The following is a 25,506-nucleotide window of genomic DNA, read 5'->3' as shown; positions in this document are numbered from 1 at the left end:
ATTGTGTGGGGCTGAGAGTCCTACTGTGCCTACCGAGACCGGTGAGGCCTCCGTAAGTGTGACTGGCAGGACTTGTGTTAGGGAAGTGTGTCTGCATGAGTGCGTGCACATGTGTGTGTGGACATGTCCATGGTGCGTGTGTGTGCATACGTGTGTGTGTGGTGCTTCTCAGAACTCCCAATCACTAGTATTACAAGACACAGAAGCCCTCAGAGTTATTTTCAAACATAGTAAAACCTTGGATAGCGAGTGACTTGTTCTGTATGTTCCTCAAGATGAGCAAAGGTTTCTGATATATTTTAACTTGATATCGACGAGCGATGTCTTGCACTACGAGTAGTATGCGATGCCGAACATCACATGATCACAACTGACCCAGTGGTTCTTGAAATTCACTTTGTTATACAAGTGCTTTGAATTACCAGCATGTTTCTGGAACGAATTATGCTTGCAAACCAAGATTTTGCTGTAATTATTTTATTATGAATATATTAAAGATCAAGAGAATATAAAAGGACTAAATATAAAATTCTACCAACCTACTACTGAGCCTTTACAAATATGGGAAAGTTTCCATGAAATAGATAACTCACAAATTTGAGAACAAAATAGTAACTACTAACATTACAGAGATAACAGTCTATCGTTTCCAAACCATCAAAGAATAAAACGGGAAACAAATCTTATAAATCAAAAGAAAACAGGAAAATAAGAAAAAGGAAATGAGACAAAAAACTAGGGTTAGGTGAACACAAAATATGGTTGTAAAAATAAACCCAGATGCTTCACTAGTCAATATAAATGTAAATAGAATAAACTCTCCAATTAAGAAAACAAAACGGGGAGAAGTGGATTCCACTAAGGAAAAATGTCAGGACCATAATACTTACAAAAACACACCTTACCTTAAAATATACCTGCCTACGTGCAGGAGGGCTGAACATCAAGGAATTTAAAAAGATAGACATTAAGTAAAAGAAAACCATCTACTTCTGATCTCTTTCCATGGATGTTACCATCGGCTTATGAGTCCATGGCTGGAGATTTCTTACTGGTTAGAACTTCCACAAGAACATTTGACAGCTTTTCTTGTTCTATTATTCTAAAATTAAGATGTAATTTTGTTTTTAATCCCAAATCTCTTTTATGGTCACTTAAGTTGCTTTCTAGTCCAAGAAACGAAATAGATACTTCAGAGCTATTCTCATCTTATGACGTCCTCCGTAGTTAATGAGTATTTCTCAGAACATTTGCTATTGTTCAAAATGGATATATAATTCATCTATACCAAGTATACAGAGCCAGGTAATTATAAATTCAATTTGAGATCATAATTTTAACATTGAGGCTCACAAAAACCTCGTGAGAAAAGCAACACATTAATAGTAGAACGCCATGGAAATATAATTAAAAATAGAGTTACCTTCAGCTACGTCCCTGCCCATGATTTGAGTTCATTAGTTCTTTAACAATTATTGCATGGGTACCCGCTAAATGTTCAGAATTCTGAGAACTATATTTACGGAGATGAAAACAAACTGGAAAACTCTACCCACTTTCAAAGTTCATATCTAATCCATTAGAAGTTCAGGATGAATAAACATTATTACTGTAGAACAAAATGCTGTAATACAGACATAAAATTGTATAATAAAGTCAAGCCCTTGTTCCCAAAAGAGTTTTTCCCACATAGCAGCCAGAGTGATCTTTGAAAAATATAGTCAGACAAAGTTACTCCTCCATACATCCGTCTACTGGTTCTTTTTTTTCGATAAGAGTTCTTCCATTGCTAAGCTCCTCTTTGGTGAAGGGCAAGAGAGTAAATATTTTGGGGTCACACCATTTCTGTGGCATTTATTCAGCTCTGCCCTTGTGGCAGTCGAGCAGCCCCAGATAGGGCAGGAATGAGTGGGCATAGAATGTTCCAGTAAAACTTATTGATGGACTAGAAGCTCTTTGGAATATCCTTTTTTTTTGGAGGGAGGGAGGTTGGAAAATTGTTGCTACTGCTGATTTTGCTTCCAGAAACCTGACAGTGTAAGCAAATTTGATAATTTATAAAACAGCTGACGGAACCATGGAAGTCTTCACAAGTCTTCGACTTTTATTCCTCTGGCAGTCCGTGTTGTTTTGATAACAGTAGCACAATTATTCTCTACGTTGCAGTTACAAGATGCATAAAACTCAGGGGTAGGAAAATGTCACTCTATTTCATAACTAAAATTATGTTCTGGACTCTGAGGTCACAGTTGTGCTTGACGGTTGTCAACCTTCCGGCGAGGTTTCTTTCTTTCTTTCTTTTTTTTAAGTCCTATTCAAGATTCAGCCCAATTCTTTTTGATGTACTTTCTGCAGATGGCTTCTGCTCTCTGCTCCATTTCCCCACGTCCTGCAAAGGGGACATAAGGGCGGCAGCGGTCCTGCTGTCATTTTCTGTGCTGTGGCATGCAGCTGTCACCATTGCCATCTGAACAGTGTTCTTGGTTGTCCCCTGGTTGGCTCGCCTCCATAGCACCCTGGACAGCCTGCAGCCTCCTGGCATCGCGAGCCTAGGGGAGTCAGGCCCCCTCTTCCAGTCCACTGACTCACTCGTGCGCCACAGTCCCCCTGGTGCCCACCCCACCCAGACCCCCGGCCTCTGAGACTGGAGTCCTAGCCGAGCTCTCAGAGAACTCCTGCCATCCTCTCTGTGTCTGTGGGTCACATACAAATTCCCCGGCAGCTGTGAGAATCCAGCGTTGGGTAAAGACCCTTGCCCCTCTCCCCTCAGGGGCTCACTCCTTCTTGATCGGATCCCTGCAAGTGAATATCAGCTCCTCCACTCCTCCCCTCTCTTCCTCTACCTCCACGGGGACAATTTAGAAGACTCACAGGATGCCAGCGGGGCAAAGTCCAGGAGGTAACTGAGGTGGGCAGTGAGTTAACTGCCCTGTGACTGCCTCACACATCTCCCATTATAATTCCTTCATACTAAATCTTAGTATGCTCCACTTTAACTGTGGAGCAGATAAGACCATGGGCTCTGCCTACAGACTCAGGTTCCTGATTTGCCACCTGTTTGCAGCATGATCTTCGCCAATCTTCTCGGTAACCTGAGGTCTCACTTTCTTCAACTTTAAAAATATGGATGATAACTGCCCTCCGAGAGAGGTATCCCTCTGAGGATTAATGAGATCATCAATGTTAAAGTTCCTACCCAGGACCTGGCATATAGTAAGACCTTGCTAAATATTATATGATTCTTCTGAGATATTCCTACACGTTTATTGATTTATCTAAAAGGAGGACATAAAGGGCAAAGTAGGCTCATCTCCAGGAGACAACCAGTAAGGAGCTGGGGAAATGATCGGATGTAGTGTGCATCAGCCAGGGGAAGCTGTTTCAGGATCAGGAAGCACAGGGGGACCTAAGGCTGTTTCCTAGGCAGGAGGTGGGCAGGAGAGGGATGTAGGGCAGATCGTGAAGGGCTCTGTGCCATCACCACACACACACATATACAGGGTATATAATACTGATACGTGTATGGATTTATAAGGAGTTGGGTTACATGATCATGGAGTCTGAGAAATCCAAAGATCTACAGCCCACAAGCTAGATGCCTAAGAGAGCTGATGGTTTAGCTCCAGTCTGTATCCACCGATCTGGGAACCAGGACAGCCACTGGCACAGTTACAGTCCAGAGCAGGCAGGCTCGTGACTCAAGAAGAGCCAGTTTTTCAGTTCGAGTCCAAAGGCAGAAAACTGTTGCCTAAGCCCAGCAGTGTGGCAGGAGCTCTCCCCTCTGGTTTCCCTTTTTGTTCTATTCTGGAATTCACTTAATCAGTGGGTAAGGCTCGCCCACATTAGCGAGGGCAGTCTTTTTACTCTGCTTACAGATTCAGAGATTAATTTCATCCAGAAATAACCTCAAAGAGATACTCAGAATAATGCGTGGCCAAACGTCTGGGCACCCTGTGGCCCAGTCAAGTTAACACCATCCTACATGTTTTCAAAGCTGTGGCAAGGAGGTCAGATGTCTGGTGAACAAAGGGCACTACCAGGAGGAGAATGAATGGGCCGGGGTAGAAAGAGGCACCGAGTTCTATTGCCTAGAGAGGTAAAGGTGGCAAAGGGGAAAGCAGGTCTGTGTATTCTGTAATTGATTTTGCTTTCCAGTCTGCCTGGTGGTTTGCCTCATGTTAATCTCCTTGTTTAATTGCCCCACATTGAGACGCATTGTAATGCTGAAGGTGAAACATGAGAAATAGGAGCTTATGAAGTTTAATTCTCATACATACATTGTTATTCTTTTTTGAAATATAAAAGATCGTTTATCCTTCTCTTATTGTCTGCATACAAATTAAATGATCATTAATGGACTATCCATACATCAGAAAGCCTCTTTAAAATTTTTTAGAGTAGCTTATGAATTTGAATTTTTCCACCTATGTGGCTTTAATGTAAAATGTAGTCTTTCCTTCTAGTACAAGAGCAAAAATAGAAACCTTTTAGTCTTTCTGGCCCCAGAGTATCGCCATCTACATGTTTGAGCTTCAGTTGCATGTGTGTCTCACCAGTAAAATAAATTTTGAAATACAGACTGAGAATATTTAAATCGAATGAGCTAAGAAAAATTAGGTCCTGATATAGTATTTAAATTTCATGTCCTAAATACAGTCTTTGTCACATCAAATAGAATTCAAAATTAATTTTATGTATTTAAAGAAAAAAGTATACATTTTCACTTTCCGCATATTTTATTTAGAAATCGATCTACATGTAACATCGTTGCCTTTGCCTAAGATTATTTTATGTTTGCTGCATGTCTCATTGTGTGAAAATTTTCATGATCAGAATTTCAGTGTTTAAGGAAGGAATTTTAACATGCGTATGAAGGAATGAAAGTACAATTATATTACACCTTTTAATGTGTTCAAACATTTTAAATGAGCCTCTTTTTTTAATTAATTAATTTCTTTTTTTAATACGAAGTTTATTGTCAAATTGGTTTCCATACAACACCCAGGGCTCCTCCCAACAGGTGCCCTCCTCCATGCCCATCCCCCCACTTTTCCCTCTCCCCCACCCCCCATCCACCCTCAGTTTATTCTCAGTTTTTAAGAGTCTCTTATGGTTTGGCTCTCTCCCTCTCTAACTTTATGTCTTCTCGGCCTTTTGGCTACGATCGAGTGTAGTATCTGTTCTTATCAGTTTAAATGAGCCTCTTTAAATCCAGATTTCCTTATATATATTTTAGTGTTTGCATTCCTAAGACGAATTAAACGCTTTATGGCCAGGACAAAATTTAGGAATGTTATGGATATATCTCATTTTGAAATAAACCCAGTATTGATGTCCAATGTTTTTGAAATCATAGCATCATTTAATTTTAAAATATTAATCAATTCTCAAAATCTCAGCAAACATAACAGCCCTTCAGAAGCTTGTCCGTTTCTGTAAAGCAGCCACATCCAATATAAGAATTAACTAGTGTTTGTGATAAATGCATATATGTCACTGGATTGGAACGTGGCACAGTTTTATGTAGCAGGACCTCTCTTATCTCTGCTGGCTGGATGTGATTGCCACATGATTCCTGAGGCCTTACGTTAACACTCTCCAGGATAGTTCTCAACACAAGTGGGGAAGAACATTGAGAGACGGAGAAAGTAAGGAGAAAGGAAGATGAGAAGGAGCAGGGAGAAAGAGGAGGAGTGATTTAGATGGACTGTGACTTCGTAAGTGGATGGCAGATGGAAAATAAATGGAAGAAAGGACAACGCAGTGGAGTTTATGCAAAAACATTTCCATCTAAGCTAGTGGAAAAATGGAATTCATTACAGAGGCATGTGTGTGTTTTAGGAATAGAATATATACACACACACACACACACACACACACACACACACACACATATATAGGCATGTATATATATATAACCACACTTCCATTTTTATATTTTTAGCTAATTTTTACTTTTCTGTGCTATTAATATTGGAAAATTATACATATAATTGCAATAGCTATCATGGGCATTTCAAAAGAATGTATTACCTATTTTCTTTGTTTGATAGATAAACAATAAAATGTTTTTTGTAAAGTTATGGTAATAAGGTATACGTTTTTTCCCCCAAATTGTAATATAAGTATTTTTATCAATTCAGTCATAACATCTCAATTAGCCAGGGGTATTCCACGATTAAAAAAAAAATTTTAAATCTGAAAATACTAGCTGAATAAGGTCTTGATTACTACAAAATAGGCTTAAAATGTTAAAAAGGAGTACTTTGCTCTGAAGATCAGACCGTCTATTTTTATTTTGAGGAAGAAGTTCACGAGAAGCGGCTACACTCTTTCCAGCATGCTTTTGCCACACAAGGATTTGAGCCGTCCATAGCGGAATGTCCTAAATTACTCCCTGTGATTTAATACTGTTTCTTAAATATGGAGGAGCCTGTTGCCAGAGGCAGAATCCAGCATATATGCTCTTGTCAATATTTTCCTTAATATCCTCGAGTTGCGAGAGACAAGTGCCTGAGAGAATTTATATTTCTGCTTGAAAATGTTATTGATTTTAGGAGTCTTCTAAAAGTGAATAGATGGTGGGACCAAGTCCATTGTATGTGGTTTTCCTGCTAATTTCCAAACAATTACTGCTAACTATATTGATACCCTTTTAGTTTTGTTCTTGATCACTGTGTGATATTTCTGATTAACAATAACTACTAAAAATCAAGAAGTACAAAGGTTGGATTTTCTTACTGCGGGGCCAATCAAAGGCTAATGTTATTTAAGACGCATGCCAGAAAGATCGATAGCTCAGTGGGTAACATCTTTATCAGCTCACATTGCAATTCTCAGGGAGGATGCATCGCATGGCTACTCACATGGCTATTGACATGGCCGAGTCCTCACTGGCCGTTGGTCCGAGATAGTATTTCCTTGCTCTGGGGTTTCCCTATAGTTCACAATATGAGAACTGACTTCCATTAGAGCAAACAAGAGACAGAGAGAGAGAGAGAGAGAGAGACAGAGAGAGAGAGAGAGAGAGAGAGAGAGAGAGAGATGGGAAAGGGTGGAAAAGGAGAGAACAAGATGGAAGCCACTGTCTCTCTAGCAAATTTTGGAAGTAACGTTCCATTGTTATTGCCGGAAGTGAGTCACTATTTGTTAGAAGTGAGCTACGGGTGTAGCTCACACTGCAGAGGAGGCAGTTACACCAAGGACATGAATACTATCAAGGGTGGGGGGTACATGCAGGGCATTCTTACAGGCTACTTACTGCATGGTGTTTGAATCTCTGTATGTAGGTTTCATAGATCACTAATCTTTGGTATTTGTATCAACCTTTTGGAATAAAAACAAGAACAAACACAAACACAAAGGTCTGTAGTTTAGTGCATTAAAACAATAACAATGTACATCTCTCGCATTTTTGTTGGCTAATTGGTTCCTCTGCTTCATGTGATGATGGCCTGAGCACTGAGTTGGTTCAGTGTCCTCAGTCCCATGCCAAGCAGTTGGTGTTGGCCGTAAGCTGGGAATTCAGCTGGGGCTGTTGCCTGGGGAGACCTGGTTCTCTTCCATGTGGCTTTTCCATGTAGTCTGTTGACTTTGCTCTCAGTATGTTTGCTGGGCTCCGTAAGAGGGAACAACCCAAGAGTGAGTGCTCTGAGGAAGGAAGTAGACACTGCTGGTCTGTTAACATCTAGCTTCAGAAGTCCAGGATGGCACACATTTGTGAGTGCAGGGGCCACCTCAGGTTCAAAGGGAGGGCACATAACGTCCGCCTCTTGATGGGCAACTGTCATCTCTATAACTGGAGAAGAACAATTCTGCTGGAGAGCATCTTTGAAGATTGGCTACCTCAGTGTGACCCCTGGCTGTAACTATCCACGTACTTGCCACAAGCTAAAGGTGCTCACCCCATTCAGGAGCCTCCAAGTGTCACCTCTTATGACACAACTTGAAGCCTCGTATTCTATCATCTATATATTGGGTCCAAGTGCAGATGACACGGCGTGTCAGCACCCCACTGGCACAGCTGTTCAGATGCAGCTCCCTGGGTGGCCAGACCTGTAAACTGAAAACTCACATTACCTGCGCTCCTGTCCATGCCACCCTCCCACCCAACGTGCAACAGTGAGACCCGTATGGAAAACCATAATTAGAAACCTCCCATTAGAAAGAGGAATATCGGGAGGCTCACAGTACTGTCATTCATAGTAATTCTAGAATCCAGCCTGACATGAGTTACCATTTCTTATGATTGGCAGCAGGAAATTTTCCTTGTTTGGGGCTCTTTCCCCTTGGGTGCCTGCAGTGGCTCTGGACTCTGGGCTCGGAGCTCTGATTTTGGAGGCTTCCTTCCCCCTCAAAGCAGCCCATGTTCTCAGGGAGTAGGCTTGTCGGTGTCCTTCCTGACTAGAAGAGGTTAGCACCCTGGAGGCCTCTTTCCATTTTGAAGTTTCTCTGCCCCTTTGAATCAAAGCTGGTATAAGAGTCAGCAGGACTTTGAGGTTTACTGTGTCACACAACATGATCCACTCCAGCTTGCTTTGGGGAAATGCGCTTAAGATCCTCTGAGACAGCTGCCGAGCTGAGGAGTCACCTGAGGTGCCCCTTCTCTCTGCAGTTAACCAACAGTCACAGAACTGTTCCGCTCTCCTGCAAAGGAGAGGGTCCACTGTTGGCACTCTGGATTTATTGCCCCCAACTTTGATTTTACTTCTAGAATAATTTTCAAGTTGGAGAAGAACTAGACACATGATAATGGAGTCCTGAGTTGGCAAAGTCTCCCCTTGATTCTGATGAAAAGTTCCTGTCACATTGATCTGTATCTGTACCTTATCATATGCACCTAAGAGAAAGCATTTGACACTCAGCTTTTTTTCTAGAAATCGCCTCAGTGAAACCCCCAAGTTCATGGACTGCATTGCCATTTTCCGTGTTACCCAGGCAACAGTGTCGCCACAAGTTCCACCATGAAATAACACAGGTGTCTGTAAAAGTCCAGTAAGATTTTTCTAAGTGTTCTTCCAGCCACCATTGGTAATTTTCTCAAGGGCTTTCTGACCTCCAACTGACTACCCAGTTCCAAAGCAGAAAATGGAATTCTTTTTCAGTGGAGGAGTAACAATGTCCATTACCATCAGCAGTGGACAAGAGCTCTCATCCCACACCCTCACAAAAACTTGATGTCAATCTTAATCTGTGTTTCTGATTAGTAACTGTGTAATAGATGACATAGTTGTGTTAATTATTGTCCAATTATTGAGTATTAATAAGATTAAGTAGCTTATATTATGTTTCCTGGACACCTGGATTTTTTCTTGTGTGAAATACCTGTTCAGAACTTTTGCCCATTTTATATTATGTTGTCTCTCACATACTGTCAGTCTGTAGATACTCTGGATGTTAGGATTTGAATATGTGTTGATAATATCTTCTTGCAGGTGTGACTCGAGTTGGCACTCACCTTCTAGCATGTTGCATACATCATTCCAGTGTCTTCTGGATTCTGTTGAATATAAGTGTTAGTTCCTTTGAAGAAATTGCTTTTCTTTTTCTTGGGCTGTTTTAAATATGTTCTGTCTCTCAACAGCTTTTAAAACTCTGAATAAATTGTCTCTTTAAATATTGTATGCCCTCCATTTTCTTCTCTTTTTATAAATCTGGTATGATTAGCATCTCCCACTCTGCCTTGTTTTTTGCTCCCACCCAAAAGTGGTATGTGGGGTCATATGGTGATTATATTTTTAATTTTTTTAGGAACTGCCGTAGTGTTTTCCATAGGCACTGTACCACTTTACCTTCTCACCAACAGTGCACAAGAGATTTGGTTACTTCACAACCTCACCAACACTTGTCATTTCTATTTTATTGATAGTAGCCATTCTAATGGGTATGAGGTGATATCTCATTGTAGTTTCGTTTGCTTTTCCCTAATGATGAATGTGTGATATTGAGCATCTTCTCATGTGCTTATTAGCTATTTGTATATCTTGTTTGGAGAAAGGTCTTTTCAAGTCATTTGTCCATTTTTGAATCGTGGGTTGTTGTTTTTTTGTTGGTGGTGTTGTCGCATTTTAGGACTTCTCTACCCATTCCGGACATTAGTCCCTTATCAGATACCTGCTTTGCATATATTTGCCTCATTCAGTAGATTGACTTTTTATTCTGTTGATATTCTTTTGATGCATAAATTTTTTCGAGTTTCATGAAGTCCAATTTGTTTATTTTTTTTTCTCTTGTTTCCTGTGCCTTTGGTATCATATCTAAGAAATCTTTGCCAAAGTCAGTGTCATCAAGATTTTAACCAATGTTTCCTTCTTAGAGCTTTATAGGTTTAGGTCTTACATGTAGGTCTTTGATGTATTTGACTTAATTTTTGTACATGCTAGATAAAGGTCCAAATCCACTATTTTGCACATGAATATTGAATTTTCCCAGAAAGAGTTGCTGAAAACGCGGCCCTTCCAACATTAAATGTCTTGGCACCATTGGCAAAAATCATGTGACCGTAGATGAGAGGATTTCTTTCTTTCTTGTGTGTCACTTTAGCTCAAATATTATACACAAAGCACTGGACGGAAGGGGGGCTAAGGCAAAGAGACTGGCTAGGATTCTGGTACCCTAAGGTGAAGAAGGCCAAGAGTAAGAAGACCATGGTTCACTGGAAAGGGAGATTAGTAGTGAGACATTTTACAAAGACTATTTGAGAGCTCTTGGTATTTTTTTTTTTTTTTTTTTTTTGGTGAAAGCGAAAGTGTGAAGGAGTCAAGTTAATTTTGTTTTAGAAGTTTTCAGCTCAGGTAATCAGGAGAAGTCTAGTGATGGATAAAATGAAAAGTCTAGAGGAATAAAATTGATAGAATCCCCCATCAATTACACTCGCTGACTAAACAAGAGAGACCTAATTCTCTGCTTTCAACTTAAGAATTCTGATATTGATTTGTATTGCTTTAGACCATTACTTTGGGGAAATCTTGCATTATTTTCACACCTCTTAATGAAATAGCTTTAGTGCTCTTATATTTGAATGACAGAAAAATGAGCAAAGGGAATGCAGATTTATCAAGTGTCTCAATAAACCGCTGAGTCTTTAACTGCAGTTTCAGGGGGAAGCGAAGCATTTAAGGTTTGGTAACATAGCACCAGCTCTACAGTTACACAAATATTTTTTAAATGCCAATGGAAAGAGATATCAGTACAGCACTATTAAATGTTCTAAGACTTACATTTCAATAGACACATCAAGTTGTGTTTGACCTAGGCCGGAAACATGGATTTTTTTTTTATGTTTTTAATGTTTTATTTATTTTTGAGAGAGAGAGAGAGACAGAGCATGAGTGGGGAGGGGCAGAGAGAGAGGGAGACCCAGAGTCTGAAACAGGCTTCAGGCTCAGAGCTGTCAGCACAGAGCCCGACGCGGGGCTTGAACTCACAAACTGTGAGGTCATGACCTGAGCCAAAGTTGGACACTTAACCAACTGAGCCACCCAGGTGCCCCTGGAAACGTGTTTGATTCTTGCAACCCTTAGATGACAGATTTGGGTCCAAGTGGACCCTGACAGTCCAGCTCTGTCTGGAGCTCCCGCATCTATAATTCTTTCCGGTCCCCAAGATGGAGGCAAAACTTTTGAGAAATAATTCTTTCTCAGAGGCCGAGGAATTTAAGAAGCCGTAGTCTAATTTTCTTCACATGGGTTCAGAACTAGTGTTGACTGATCCCTTGTGTTCTCAAGTGAAATGCTCATTAAAAACCACCGGTTTCAGCCACTCATTCCAACCTTAGGAATTGCTGTGATATTGGAGAAATTAGTTCCAGGGGGACGAAAAGAAATGCAAGAAATGCAGATGAAATGATTCAGGATTTTTGTTTTTGTAACTGTTTAATCCCCCTGTACTTAAATGGACCGAAGTTACCTGCTAATGAAGAAGGAAGTACATAGTGGGCTCTCCAGTTCTGAGACAGGTGCATGCATCTAGAAGCCTCTGAAATCTCCAGCTGTGATACTAGGTATAATGCTTTTTGTAAATGGATTCATACATATTCAAATGAGCTCACTTCTACCATTATCTAAAACTAGGGTATAGATTCTGAGCTAAATTGACATAAAAGGGCTTTTTATACCTAGTATATGTTGTCATATGTTAAAGGAAAAGTGGATGTCTGGGCATTTACTGGGTATCTGTCCTTATTTTGATATTTGTAAATATGCATCAGGAACTGCATTATGAGTTTTCTGCAGGAATTCTCCATCTTACCTCAGGCATTTGAGGAAACGAGAGTAATTCTTCATGAACCCCAAAGCTAAGATGCTTTCTACTAGAAATAAGTACAGTATGCAGAATAGACAGTGGGGTTACACGGTGGGATTTGACTTGTAAATATGGTTTTAGAGCAACAATAATATTTTAGGCATGTTTTAAAAAGTTTTGAAAAGTTTAGGTATTACTATATCCATTTACCACCCAGGAGCTAAAATTCTGAAGTGTACATGAACAGAATAACGTATAGAGCACTTTAGGAAATCTGTATCTTATCCGTTACCTGGCTCATTTTCGTAAGTTCTCTGCTTTGGACAGTTGATATTTCTACCCTAATTTATTAGAAAAGAGGCAATTGATACCTTAGAAGGTAGAATTCTCTCAGGAATCGGTGCTGCCTCACACAGGTTTAGCATCATTCAATGTTTCTGGTGAATTCTTCCTCATGAAATTCATATTTGACCTCCTCTCTGATGTTTTGTATGTCTCTGATGTTTTGTATGTTTCCGTTTTGCTTTTAGGGTCGTTTCCTCTAACATAATATGGTTTCAGAGGGTTTTTCTTCCATGTTTTACTGCCTCACTGGAAAATCATTTTGGGTCCTCTTAACCTCAGTCACCCCACATGATGTGTCGTGCACACGTGGCTTTTAGAAGAAGTGCGTGGCTGGGTTTTGTGGGTTCAAAGTGCAGAAGGATGGCTAGAGTTCACTGATTCTGACCTGGGTCAACCCCCCTTGGGGGTTAAAACTAGGACACGCTTCCTTTCGAAGACAGAACATAGTAGCTCCAACTCTTCGTCCGGATGGGCGACAGTTCGTGCTGTTATGTCATCCCCTGAGCATCCCCAGGACGGATCAGGGGATGAATCACGCATGCTCTCATGAGAATCTCCTGGCAGGGCCAGCGCTTGGCATTTTGCATTTGTTCTTTCCCCCTCCCAGCCCCGCGATGGCTCCGCTTGCCCATGTGCACTGCTAGCCCTTGGCATAAAAACTCCACAGTCCTTGCCAAGGGCACCAACAGAGGACACTCCCACGGTCTCCAACTAGAGGCCATTCCAGCTCCATTTAGAACCGGCTAAGGCTCATCAAATCGAGTGGAAGCACGAGAAGTCTTGTCTTGAAGCTACACGTGCACGGCTTGCACACCTTTATTCCGTCCGCGGCATATTTAGTTAGCTGTCACTTACAAGGCTTTCTCACGATACTTGCATTGCTATTTTCAAAAAAGATTTGGGAAAACGTAACTTTTTCTCGCGTACGTATTTTTTTTTTCACTTTCAGTGACAATTTGTTTAGCTTACAGTGGCACAGCGGGATAAAAGAGGCTGATGCGAGGATAATGCCATCCCCTAGCATGCACACACACACACACACACACACACACACACACACACACAACTTGTGGTGCCACCCGCACGTTCAATTCTTGGCATGTCAGAGCCAGGAATATCTTCCTCCTTGGTAGCCGAGTATCACACCTGCTAGCCCGGGCCCAAACTCTCAAGTTCACCCACAAGACGTCATTTCCTGCTCCTCTCTCGTAGGTATGAGCCTCAGAGGCAAGTGCCATACTCCCTGTCATGGTATTTGCTCCAAACTCTCCTATGGTCAAGAATCCTGTCCCTCCCTGATTACTATGAAATAACATTTTTTTTTTGTAAAAAAGTTCTTTTATTTCCATAGAGTTGACACACAAGGTGACATTCGTTCCCTGTGTACAACACAGTGACTCGACTTCTGTATACGCTATGCCACACTCACCTTCGGCGTAACTATCACCTGTCACCGTACAGCTCTCTTACGGCCTCATCCACTGTACTCGCTCCGCTGTACCTTTTGTTCCTGTGACTTACTCGTTCCAGACCCGGAAGCCTGTATCTCCCCTGTGCGTACTGATAAGCATTGCTGAGTGTTGGGAAAACGGGAAACGTGAAGTAACTGAGAAAGAAGAGGGCGTTGGGGGTGTTCATTTGCTGGGAGGGTCAGCATTTGTTGTGCCAGCAAGAAATGCCCTATTACACCAGGTCTATGAAAAAGATGGTTCGAAAGATGGACTCACTTATTTGAGGTTTCATGTGATTTAGGAGGTACGTAGCTGGGTGAGCGAACAGGGGCTTCTGGGAGAATTCGGGGGGCAGGCGTTGCTAATGATCAAGAACTTGCCTGGTTTCCTTTGCATTCAATATGGAAACACCAAACACGTTTTGGACAATTGAGGATTTTTTTTTTTAATTGCCTTCATTACTCTTTTGCTTTTCTGAAGATTTCTTCTTCCCTTCGTCCTGCAAGTTTTTTTTTTTTGTTATTCTACATGGCCAATGCATTTTCCCCATAGAAGAATATTGCTATCCTGTGACTATCTATCAAAAACAAACCTTGCAAAAGCCTGTTTAATGCGAGCACGAGCAAAATCAATATTCTTTGCATACATTTTGTAAAAGAGAATTGTCTTCTCAATTTATTTAAAACTGTGAATACAAGCATCGTGAGAAAGCTTCCTGTGTTACAGCTTAATAAGTAAAATGAGAAAACAAAACTTCTGTATAAGCCATGCAAATATCGATAATATATTAAAGGGCTTGTAAAATTCTTTCCTGAAATTCTTTAGGTTTCCATTTCTAAATCCCATATATGAGCAAATTTTATGTTAAACCGGAAGTCATGATATGCAAACTTTGTGCCCACCTTACAACCCTTGGGAAGAGAAACTCTATTGTGAAGTTGTAACTGCCAGCCTCATACTTATCGATAACAGTAACCTTGGGAAATGCTTAAAATATTATACTATGAGTTCTCTGTTAAAGCAATGTTGCTTCCAGACAAGACTGAAAGGAATCAGATTATTAAAATAATATGTTGATGTAAGCTATTTTAGTACTGCACTGTCAAGATTTTTTGCAATTGCTTTTAAAAACGGCATCTTAAATTCAGTTAACTGATTGCAAAAACTACAAAGTCAGTATTTTTCAATCTTGAGTAGGAAACAGGGAGCCAACGCTGAGATGGGTCACAGACAAGGAGGGAATGTTAGAGACAGTGATCTGGCCATTGGAGTGGCAGTTAGTTTCCATACAAGAGCTGATTGAATGCAGATATACCCACAAATATTACAGGACTTTCCAAAGTAAATAAACGTGAGACGTGGAGACATTATATACCTTATGACAGAATTCAGGATGTGTGAAATTATGGAAGCTTGAGGGAAATATTGATTAACTTTCTCCAAGATGATCCTGTTGGGGAGTTGAGCTGTGCCTTGCAAAACATATCAAAGTATCGAAGTTGCGTTTTATTTTTTTTTTTCAACGTTTATTTATTTTTGGGACAGAGAGAGACAGAGCATGAACGGGGGAGGGGCAGAGAGAGAGGGAGACACAGAATCGGAAACAGGCTCCAGGCTCTGAGCCATCAGCCCAGAGCCTGACGCGGGGCTCGGACTCACGGACCGCGAGATCGTGACCTGGCTGAAGTCGGACGCTTAACCGACTGCGCCACCCAGGCGCCCCCGAAGTTGAGTTTTATAATCAGAGGGTTTTATAGTTCTATTTACATGACCAGGTCAGGCAATTACATTCTTCCATAAACTGTTGTTAGAGGAATACCACTGTGTTTTGTGATATAATGGCATCCATGAACTGGAAAAAGCCTAGACCAACCACATTTTCAGCTCAGGAAAAATACATTCCAGACATTATTGAATGATTGATTTAACATTGTACGTTAGCTATAAAACTTCTAGGTTTCAGCTCAAAACAAGTTGCATTTTCTATAGTAATTGAACCTCCATTTTGTTCATTTATAAGACGAATATGCCTCTGACTTGACTCAGTTGTAGTCTAATCGAGTAAATATTCATTTACTGAAAGTCCGTCTACAATCTGGCTGGCATCGTGGAAATCTCTTTCGAGTATGAAATAAATGCGTCGCATGGCCCTGAGTTAATAAATTGCAATTTCGAGTTTTGTTGCAAGAAGGCGTTGACCCACGATACAAAGGTGGGTTTGGCCAGGACAGAAGTTCTGCAATATTCTGGTCTTAAAACATCTGTCCTCTCAGGAAACAACTGAAGACTTCATAGGTCTTTGGCTTATACGGCTGTGTCATTCAATGCTCGTTACAGTAGAAATTCAAGCTAATAGCATTTTAAATTTCTATTTATTAATTCATAGAAAAATTACACTAATAAACCTATTCTGTGTTATTTTAAAAGCATTTTAACAGCATCGATTGAAATTAAAATATTAATTAATAAATATTAAAATAATACTTAGAAGAATTACATTGCTTTATGTTTCTGGAATTCTGTTTAATGTCTGGCTTCTTAGAAGACAGCTGGATTCTCAACATCTACTTGTTCATTAAATGTGTTGCATTGTGTTCTTAGGGTTGAAGTATATGAAGAAAATTCAGTGTCATGAGATAATGTAGCTGAAAAAGAGAAGAGTGTTTTCATAGACTTTTCAGATAGATTCTACCTCAAACCTCAGAAAGTGATAGCTCCTTAAAGGTTAGTTGTAGTGAGGAATGTGAAACCATATCAGTGATTTTTTTTTTTGTATTCTGTTACATTAATATCTATCTTTTTTTTTTACCCATGCCTGAGTTTTAAACATTTGACAGTTAGTGGATCACTGTTTTACAGATCTTCCAAATGTTGACCCAGTCCATTGTTGCACACCAAAAATTATATTTGCACATTTAGTCAACAGTCACATTTAAAAATGCTTTAAGTATTGAGAAGCTGTCGGATGTCCAGTGATGGATACGATTTTCTGTACTGGAAACTTGAATTTTATCATTGGCAGCAAATATCAGTTGTTTTCCTTAAAGTCAACAGATTCACTATGTTCGTTCTGCAGAAAAGACAGGCCCTTAAAATTTTAGATTAAAAACAGTGGCAATTTTTAGTGCTTTGCCAAGGAGATTTTGAAATAAAACAGTTCTTTGCCCGCACAAAGGTGTAATGATGAGTTATACAACGAATACGAATGGCTGTGGTTTGGTACCATTGTCTTGAATCCTGCTGAGGCATCAGAAGTTTTATTTACCATTGCGTTTGCAACGTCAATGCAAATGTCAACACAGATGTTCCGGCATCACTCAGAACATTCAAAAGTTTGCTAACAACTGGAATATTTCAGCACGACTTGCATTTGTTGGCAAGCAGCTACTTAGGAGGCCTTTGGTGATTGGTTCACGCTGACGCTGATGAATTCGAGCAAAAGCAGCGGCTCAACCATGTCTGAACATCTACTTGTTGCCCAGAAGTAGAATTCTGTCGACAAGGTATTAACTCTTTCTTCTCGTGTAAGGCTAAAACTTGAAATCTCCAAGTGGTTGTGTGGCTAGAAGGCAGTAGAGTCTGCTGACTTCTTTCTTTCCTGACTATTCATCCAGTAGATATTCAGCAGTGGTCGCTTTGCATTGCTTCCCGAGGCCCCTCATGTCTCGTGTGAGCTACTCCAGCCGCGGCAGGACAGTGACTCCCTTTGCAACAGGATTCAGGGCCTTTATCATTTTTAGTTTCAAAAGGGTGCTAAAAGATCTTTTACCTCTGGAAAAGGCTGATTAGATCTACATCTCAAATATTCAATACTTTTTAGAACAGTTGTTGATCTCGAAATAATGTTGCAATCAAACTGCCACGATAAAATTGCCAGAAAATATTTTTCTGCCCCAATCACAATAAAACAAATGATTCACATGTATGAAGCTGAAGGAATGATGGCTTTTGTCATGATTTCATTTATTACGTACAGCTTTCCCTTTTAATCTGGAGTCGACCTCTCCTCTTCATGATTAAGATACTTCTTTGGAATATTAGTGTCATCCTTTTCTCCAGTTTTAGACATAGACCATGGAATGGTGGTGGAGAAAGTCAGCCTTTCAGTCTCCTTCATCTCTGGCAAATGTCCCTCCTCACGGGAAGAAGGATATATTACAAATATATTTCTTTTATTTCAGGGGAAATATTGAATTTCAGAATATTCATACATTTAGATACAGTTTTTAAAACTAGAAAAGAAATTTAAATATTTTTACACATATACGTAATTCTAAAATAAGACAGAAAATGTCCTGAATTTTGGTTGTGCTTCCATATAAGTTCAAGACGTAATTCTAGATTTCTTTTTTTTTAATTTTCTTTTAATGTTTATTTATTTTTGAGAGAGAGACAGAGCCTGAGTGGGGGAGGGGCAGAGAGAGAGGGAGACACAGAATCCGAAGCAGGCTCCAGGCTCTGACCTGTCAGCACAGAGCCCGACGTGGGTCTCGAACTCACGAACCGTGAGATCATGCCCTGAGCCGAAGTTGGACGCCCAACCGACTGAGCCACCCGGGCACCCCAAGACGTAATTCTAGGTTTCAATATAACAACGTATTGGACAAAAATCAGGTTGCAGAGATTACAGCAGGGAAAATTAAAGCTAGCCCAATAAAATACTTGAGAATAAACGGGATTAATCTCTGAAAATGTACATCACTTATAGCCTAAACCCACTACCTTAGAGTGTTCTTGAAAACACAGGCAAATATTTTAGTAACCGTAATAGTGATGATGTCATCACATATCATGTCTGGAAACTGCCATACATTCCCGAGAAACTGAGAATGTGGAATGGTAACATTTTAGCAGTAGTATGAACGTAGTTTGACTTTTGCGGTAGAATAAAAAATCGAAAAGCTCAGTGATCTCAGGTAACTGAAGTTAATTCTTGCTTCTGTGGTCTAATCAGAGTCAAGGAAGAGGCAGTACAGCACATCTTCTTCCAGGAGCTGAAGCTGGTGCAATTCCGCACCTTCACTGGGTGGCTTTTGAGGTGGACCGTGGAAGACGGAAGAGGGATTTTTTTCTGGTAGTTTTTGTGAGCTCAGCCTTCAAGTGAAGTTCAGCCACTTTGTCCACATTTCATTGGGCAGAACTTGGTTCCACAGCTACCCACAACTGCAAGGGAGGTTGGGGGGAATGGAGTCAGCTGGGTGCCCAGAAAGAGATTTGGGTTTGGTTTAGTAGAGATTATTCTCTCAAATAGCACCTAATTTGATAATTTACTGTGAGACCCTCTGGGAAAGATGTAGTTATACGTGTAGTAAGTATGTCAACAGTATAACAAAATCAACCTCATATTAAGTAACTATTTTTTTTTATATATACACAAAGAAATACGTTAGATTCAACCATATTTATGGGGCACCCACCATGCTCAAGCAATGTTCTAGGTCTTGGAGAGAGAGAGAGGAGCAACAGGTAAGAAGTCCCTCAGAGGGTGTGCTTTGTTATAGTCTGGTGGGAGGAGATGGCCAATAGAAAAGCAAACAAATAGAGGTGTCTGGGTAGTTCATGGGTTAAGCGTCTGACGCTTGATTTACACTCAGGTCACCATCTCAAGGTTCGTGAGTTCAAGACCTGCCTCGGGGTCTATGCTAACAGCGCAGAGCCTGCTTGGGATTGTCTCTCTCTCTCTCTCTCTCTCTCTGCCCTTTCCCCACATGCTCTTTGCTCTCTTTCAAAATAAATTTTAAAAAGCTTAAAAAAAAAAGAAAAGTAAATAGTAAAACAATAGTGGATTTTGATCAAAGAAGTGGTGAAGGGAGAAAATAAAGTGAGAGGCAGGGCTACTTTGGAGAGGCTCATCCAGGAAGGATTTCCTGAGAAAACAACACTCCAGTCATGAGATGAAGAAGGAGAAAGATCCACCCACGGGGTGGTAGTTGGGGGGGGGGGGGACAGTACAGGCAACGAAGAGAGGCAGGTCACGTACTGGAGGAACAGGAAGTGTTGATGTGTCTTGAGAGGAGACAGCAAAGTCAAGAGCAGGCAGTGCATTGGGCCAGGGGGTCAGGGGCAAGGGCACATGGAGAATTACAGTCCTTTCAAAACAGCTGTGATTTTATTCCATGGGCAATGGAATGTCAGGTGAGTATCACGATTTGATTTATATTTTTCAAAGCTTATTCGGATTGCTTAGTGGAGAACGGATTTGGGGAGATCCTGGGTAGAAGATGGCTTTCCAAGTCTAGCTTCGTTGTGCTTCTGCATAATAATTTCTGTCATTGCCCCCAAACAACCTGGGACCAAAAAATCAACCTTCGTGTTCTTAAATTCAGTCTAGGCTGCTTTAAAAAATTATTGTGTTGTTTATTTTCTGTGTATTTTGCAGGTCATGGGGGCCATCTGTTATTGTCACTGTGAAATTACTGATGGCTAACTCGAATGAAAGTGCAGAAACGATTTTTTTCCTAAAGTTCCCCCCCCCCATTTTTTTTAACCATCAGCACTCTCACCATTAATACAAAGACAAAAATAAATTTTCAACTCCCAGAACTGGCATTTCTTTCAACGTTGCCCGACATGAATTATAAAAATGACAAATGTTAGCCTTCAAACCAGAAAATAGAATACCAACTACCCTTCCACAAGAATCACAAGAACAGCCACACAAGGCTGAAACATTGTAATCAATGATGACAATTATTAAGCATTATGCAAAATAGTAAAACCGATATAATGAATAATAAAGAATCTGGATAACTGAGGTGGGCAAGGTTGGTGTAAAAATAAGGAAAGATATTTGGTGTCTTCAATACCAAGAATACAGCTTAATGGTGACAACCAATATGAGTAATTCTGTACAAAACATAGTTCTTTTACGGTACAAAGTAGATAATAAATATACATTTTTAAGGAATAACCAAATATCCATTAATTTAGAAGAGGGGAAAAAAATTACTTGGGGGTATCCTGATCCAAACTGACTAGATCATCGTCATTTCTGCTTCCTTCATAAAGATTGCAAATACTTCTTCCTCCCTCCTTCCTTCTCTCTTTTCCTTTTTCTTTCTTTTCTCCCTCCTTTCCTCCCTTCTGTCCTTCCCTTTCTCTTTTTTTCCTTCGTTTCTTCTAAAAGGTAAGAGGACTGTTTTCAAAATAATTATACAAAGAAATTTATATCTTGATTCAAAATGTTGGGGCGCCTGGGTGGCTCAGTCGGTTGGGCAGCCGACTTCGGCTCAGGTCGTGATCTCGCGGTCTGTGAGTTCGAGCCCCGCGTCGGGCTCTGTGCCGACAGCTCAGAGCATGGAGCCTGTTTCAGATTCTGTGTCTCCCTCTCTCTGACCCTCCCCCGTTCATGCTCTGTCTCTCTCTGTCTCAAAAACAAATAAACGTTAAAAAAAAATTAAAAAAAAAACCCAAAATGTATTACCACATTATAATTGTGTTCTACGATAAAGTATGTCTAAATAGTTGACATAACTAAATTGTAACCTGGCTAATCCAGGCCGTTTAGTTTCAATATATCAGTACGCATTACTGTTTAACAAAACTAGGAAAAAAAACCGTAATGAAGATAAGTACTGTAATACAGTCAGCCTGAAGCCATGGGCCTCTTGTATCCAAGGATAGACACATACAAAAAAGTGCCCTTGGATACACACAGACATCTATGCACACACAGCCTTGATATCCAGAAATAATTGCCTCCTGAGAGTTGCTACCCTTTCATATTTCAGTCCTCGACTGTTGATGAGCAGTGTCTCCCAACATATTTCTAACTTTATTAGATTTTTAATTTATAGCCAATACCATAGTAGTAAAAAGAAATTAAATGTCAAAGTCACCTTTTAACTTGGATACCATGTGTCTCCAAGAAAAATCATAGCCTTCATGCCTTTACCCATAAGTTAAGGAAAATCCAACTCAAAGTGACAGGTTATAAGGACGTACATTGTTGCAAAAAGCAAAAGGCCCAGAGAAGTGTGACTATGGAGTAGTTGAAGAGGGTGCACCAGTGAGATCCATAAAGACTCATGGTTCTCCATGGTTCCATTCTGCTCAGCCTTAAGAGTTAGCATCTTCTCACATTAGTGCCTGCCAACCTCATAAGCTGACCACCATGCATGACCCCAGCGGGTCCCCGTACAAACCAGACCATGATGTGAGCCAGAAAACTAAATACGCCCTGTTTCTTTTTGTTCTCAAAGAAACTTTCCTCAGAAGCCTTCCACTAGGCTCACCATTATATTTCACTGGTTGCATACTAACCTCAAAATCAATTTCAGGATATGGAATGAAGACCACCGTTCTTGGCCTATAACAAGTAGGCCGCTTCTGAGACTTGTGATAAATCAAGCTTCCCCCAAGTACGTGAGCAGACAAGGACACATACCTGGCCCTGGGGACCTGGTGTGAGGGGAAAGGCAGGGAGAGAGCCGGGGTTGAGAAGGCACAGCAGACTACTGAGAAAAACTTGGGGAGCTAGCATGGAATAAAGTGGGAAGAGGGCTGCTGGAAACAGGATGATGGCGTTCTGCTGGGGGAGAGAGGCCCTCGGTTTCACAGCTTAACTCTGTGCTCCCGGTATTTCAATGGCAAAGAGATTTGTGTCCCCAAAATTTACAGAATTGGTTAAATCAGACAAAATGACCGTATGTGTCACAGATGGAAGTTTATTCAAAGCCTCACTTACCTATGGATACATTTTGCAAAAACAACCAGTGTCCGATTGTGGAGTCCAAAACGGTGAGCAGTATTTCCATTTGACGATTGCATGAAGAGTGGCCTTGGAAGGTCTTGAAAAGTGGCTTCTTGCATATTGACGAAAAACCCTGTGGTAATAGTTGGGTTTTATAAATTAACATTTCAGTCTTAACATTACCATGCAGGCTTTTATTCGGCCACTTAATTTCTCTTAATCTATTTCTTGGCAGATTCCTGAATAATGTAATGGTGTATTACTCAACATCGTTTTAAGTAATAAATGCAGAATAAGACTAATTATCTTTTTCTCAATTTTTAAGATCCTGACTTTAAGGACCTTGGCGTTTTGAAACCATTACCAGGTTGGTAACGTAGATATTCAATAATGTTCAGAGGTCTCTGTTTTCTGCTCTGAAATATACTTTTGGTTTATTATTCAAGCTCCATTTCTATATGTTTGTTTGGCGTTTCGTTATTTAGCATGTGAGTTTGAGATGGGCGGCCCAGAAGGAATTGTGGAGTCTGTACAGATTATGAAGGAAGGCAAAGCTTCTGCCAGCGAGGCCGTGGATTGCAAGTGGTACATCCGGGCACCTCCACGATCCAAGGTCAGTCTTAAGGGGAAAACAGATTCGACAGTCAGCTTGGGAAGCGTCTGCAACATGCGCGGCCTTTAACCCACCGGACGCGCTTAGTAGGTTTCAGAGTGGGATCATAAGCTGTCATTTTCTTTCGGTTTCGAAACGCAACCTGTCTTTCCCCATCCAAGGAAACTTTCGATGTCGTAAATAACATGGAGAAGGTGCTGAAAAGGGCATTTGATCACCTGCCCAAGAGACTACAATATGAGGTGTAGTAGAGAGTGTGCCCAAGAGGCTGTAACGTAACTGCCCCCCGCTGAAAAATGGATTGAAATGCTATCTGTAAGCTAAGATTCTAAGTATAATTACACATACGCTTTTACTGTCTCAGTATCTGCACTCTGTTCTTGTTTTAACCTAAAATCCTATCTTTGGAAGAAATTGCCCAAGACTTGTAAAATCATGTATCTCTGGCATATAAAATACCTTAGGATAAGGCTGGGGGTCTGTGCCCAGGCAAAGAGACCAGCCAGGACTTCACCTCCTCTTACCCTCCTTTCTCTCTCTCTCTTTTTTTTGAAAATTTTTTAATGTTTATTTATTTTTGAGAGAGAAACACACGGTCCGAGGGGGGAGGGGCAGAGAGAGGGAGACATGGAATCCGAAGCAGGCTCCAGTCTCCGAGCTGTCAGCACAAGAGCCTGATGATGCAGGGCTCAAACTCCTAAATCGCCGGATCATGACATGAGCCAAAGTTGGACACCCAACCAGCTGAGCCACCCAGGCGCCTGTATCACGCTTCTTTCGATTGTCGTTATGAAAAAGTATTGCTGCGTTACCAAATCCTCCAGTTTTTTCATAATGTGGCAGGAGTTGGAATTTTATGTAGGTTACCTTGAGTTTTAAATGCTGGCAATACTTTCTTTAAATTGTTAATGTATATGTTATGAAATTAAGTATATTAGAGGTCAGATTCAAACCCAGGCCACTATTTTGGAAATACTTCTTTAGAATAACCATATTTATCCTACTATTAAGATATGAAGAAATACTGGGAATGATTTTGTGTCAGTCACTATCATAGGTGGAGACTGTCGATTATTTGCTTATCCTCCTCTCTTTGTTGTTATTCCTCAGTTATATTGTTTCAACCAAGCATTATTGATTTATTGGGTTTGTGGTTGACTATTGAGCTTGAAACAGTTGGTTATTTCGTTAATAGATTTAGTGGCTCTGTAAAATCTCGAGCACCACGCTGGAGAAATGAAAAAAGCATGGCGGCCACTGTCCTCATGCTTCCAGTTTAATTCTTAGACAAATATGTAACCAACTAATCCAAGGAATGAGACAGGGTTGTTGAGGTATTTATAAGGTGTAGTAGAGAGCGGGAGAAGTGCGTGTATACCTCGGAAGGTAAGTCACACGTGGAATCAAATGCCGCCAGGGTCCACTGAAGTTTAATGAAAAACAATATTGTATCAGGTAGACAAGGTGGGAGGGCTCTCTAGGTAGAGGGAATAGCCATCAGGGTCATAGAATCATAGGACAGTGAGCTTTTTTTAGGAATTGAGTCATTGAATGTGACCAAGTAGAACATGAGTATGGAGGTGGATGGTGAGTCTTCAAGTCAAAGGGCTCTGTAGGAACCCTAAAGAACTTGGATTCACCCCACTAGCATTCGTGATACACGCAAGAGTGTGAAGCAGGAAAATGGTGTGATCAGATTTGCATTCTGGAAAAGTAGGTTTTCCTTGTGAAGTAGCAACAGAAGACTGAACACTACAGGCAGAAGACTCAGTAGGAAGATGTGGCAGTGATCCCCATGGTGGTGATGATCTCCATGGTGGAGGTGATCCCCATGGTGGAGGTGATCCCCATGGTGGAGGTGATCCCTACGGTTGAGGTTGAACTCCACAGTGGAGGTGATCCCCACGGTTGAGGTGATCCCCATGGTGGAAGTGATCTCCACGGTGGAGGTGATCCCCATGGTTGATGTGATCCCCATGGTGGAGGTTGATCCCCATGGTGGTGGTGATCCCCACGGTGGAGGTTGATCCCCATGGTGGAGGTAATCCCCACGGTGGAGGTTGATCCCCATGGTGGAGGTGATCCTCACGGTGGAGGTTGATCCCCACGGTGGAGGTAATCCTCACGGTGGAGGTTGATCTCCACGGTGGAGGTGATCCCCA

General features: G+C 40.9%; 1 protein-coding gene and 1 pseudogene across 10 annotated transcripts in view; both read left to right on the top strand.

Annotated features, from left to right (window-relative positions):
• The window catches only part of NETO1 (neuropilin and tolloid like 1), a 127,038-nt gene that overhangs the window by 43,717 nt on the left and 57,815 nt on the right, over positions 1-25,506 (top strand). For 9 of the 10 annotated variants that reach the window (XR_008291661.1, XR_008291660.1, XM_053206024.1 and 6 more), the window contains exons 5-6: positions 23,057-23,098; positions 23,178-23,344. Coding sequence is in view for 8 of the 10 variants with exons in the window: in XM_053206024.1 (XP_053061999.1) it covers positions 23,057-23,098; positions 23,178-23,344 (209 nt within the window). In the remaining 2 variants the exon portion in view is untranslated. The remainder of the gene's footprint in view (positions 1-23,056; positions 23,099-23,177; positions 23,345-25,506) is intronic. The other variant, XM_027069175.2, reaches the window with a different exon arrangement.
• LOC113602372 (uncharacterized) lies at positions 5,139-5,268 on the top strand (annotated as a pseudogene).

The sequence above is a fragment of the Acinonyx jubatus genome, chromosome D3, assembly GCF_027475565.1.
Source record: "Acinonyx jubatus isolate Ajub_Pintada_27869175 chromosome D3, VMU_Ajub_asm_v1.0, whole genome shotgun sequence".
NCBI lineage: Eukaryota > Metazoa > Chordata > Mammalia > Carnivora > Felidae > Acinonyx > Acinonyx jubatus.
The sequence above is the reverse complement of the archived record's forward strand: the minus strand, read 5'-3'. Positions and strand labels throughout refer to the sequence as shown.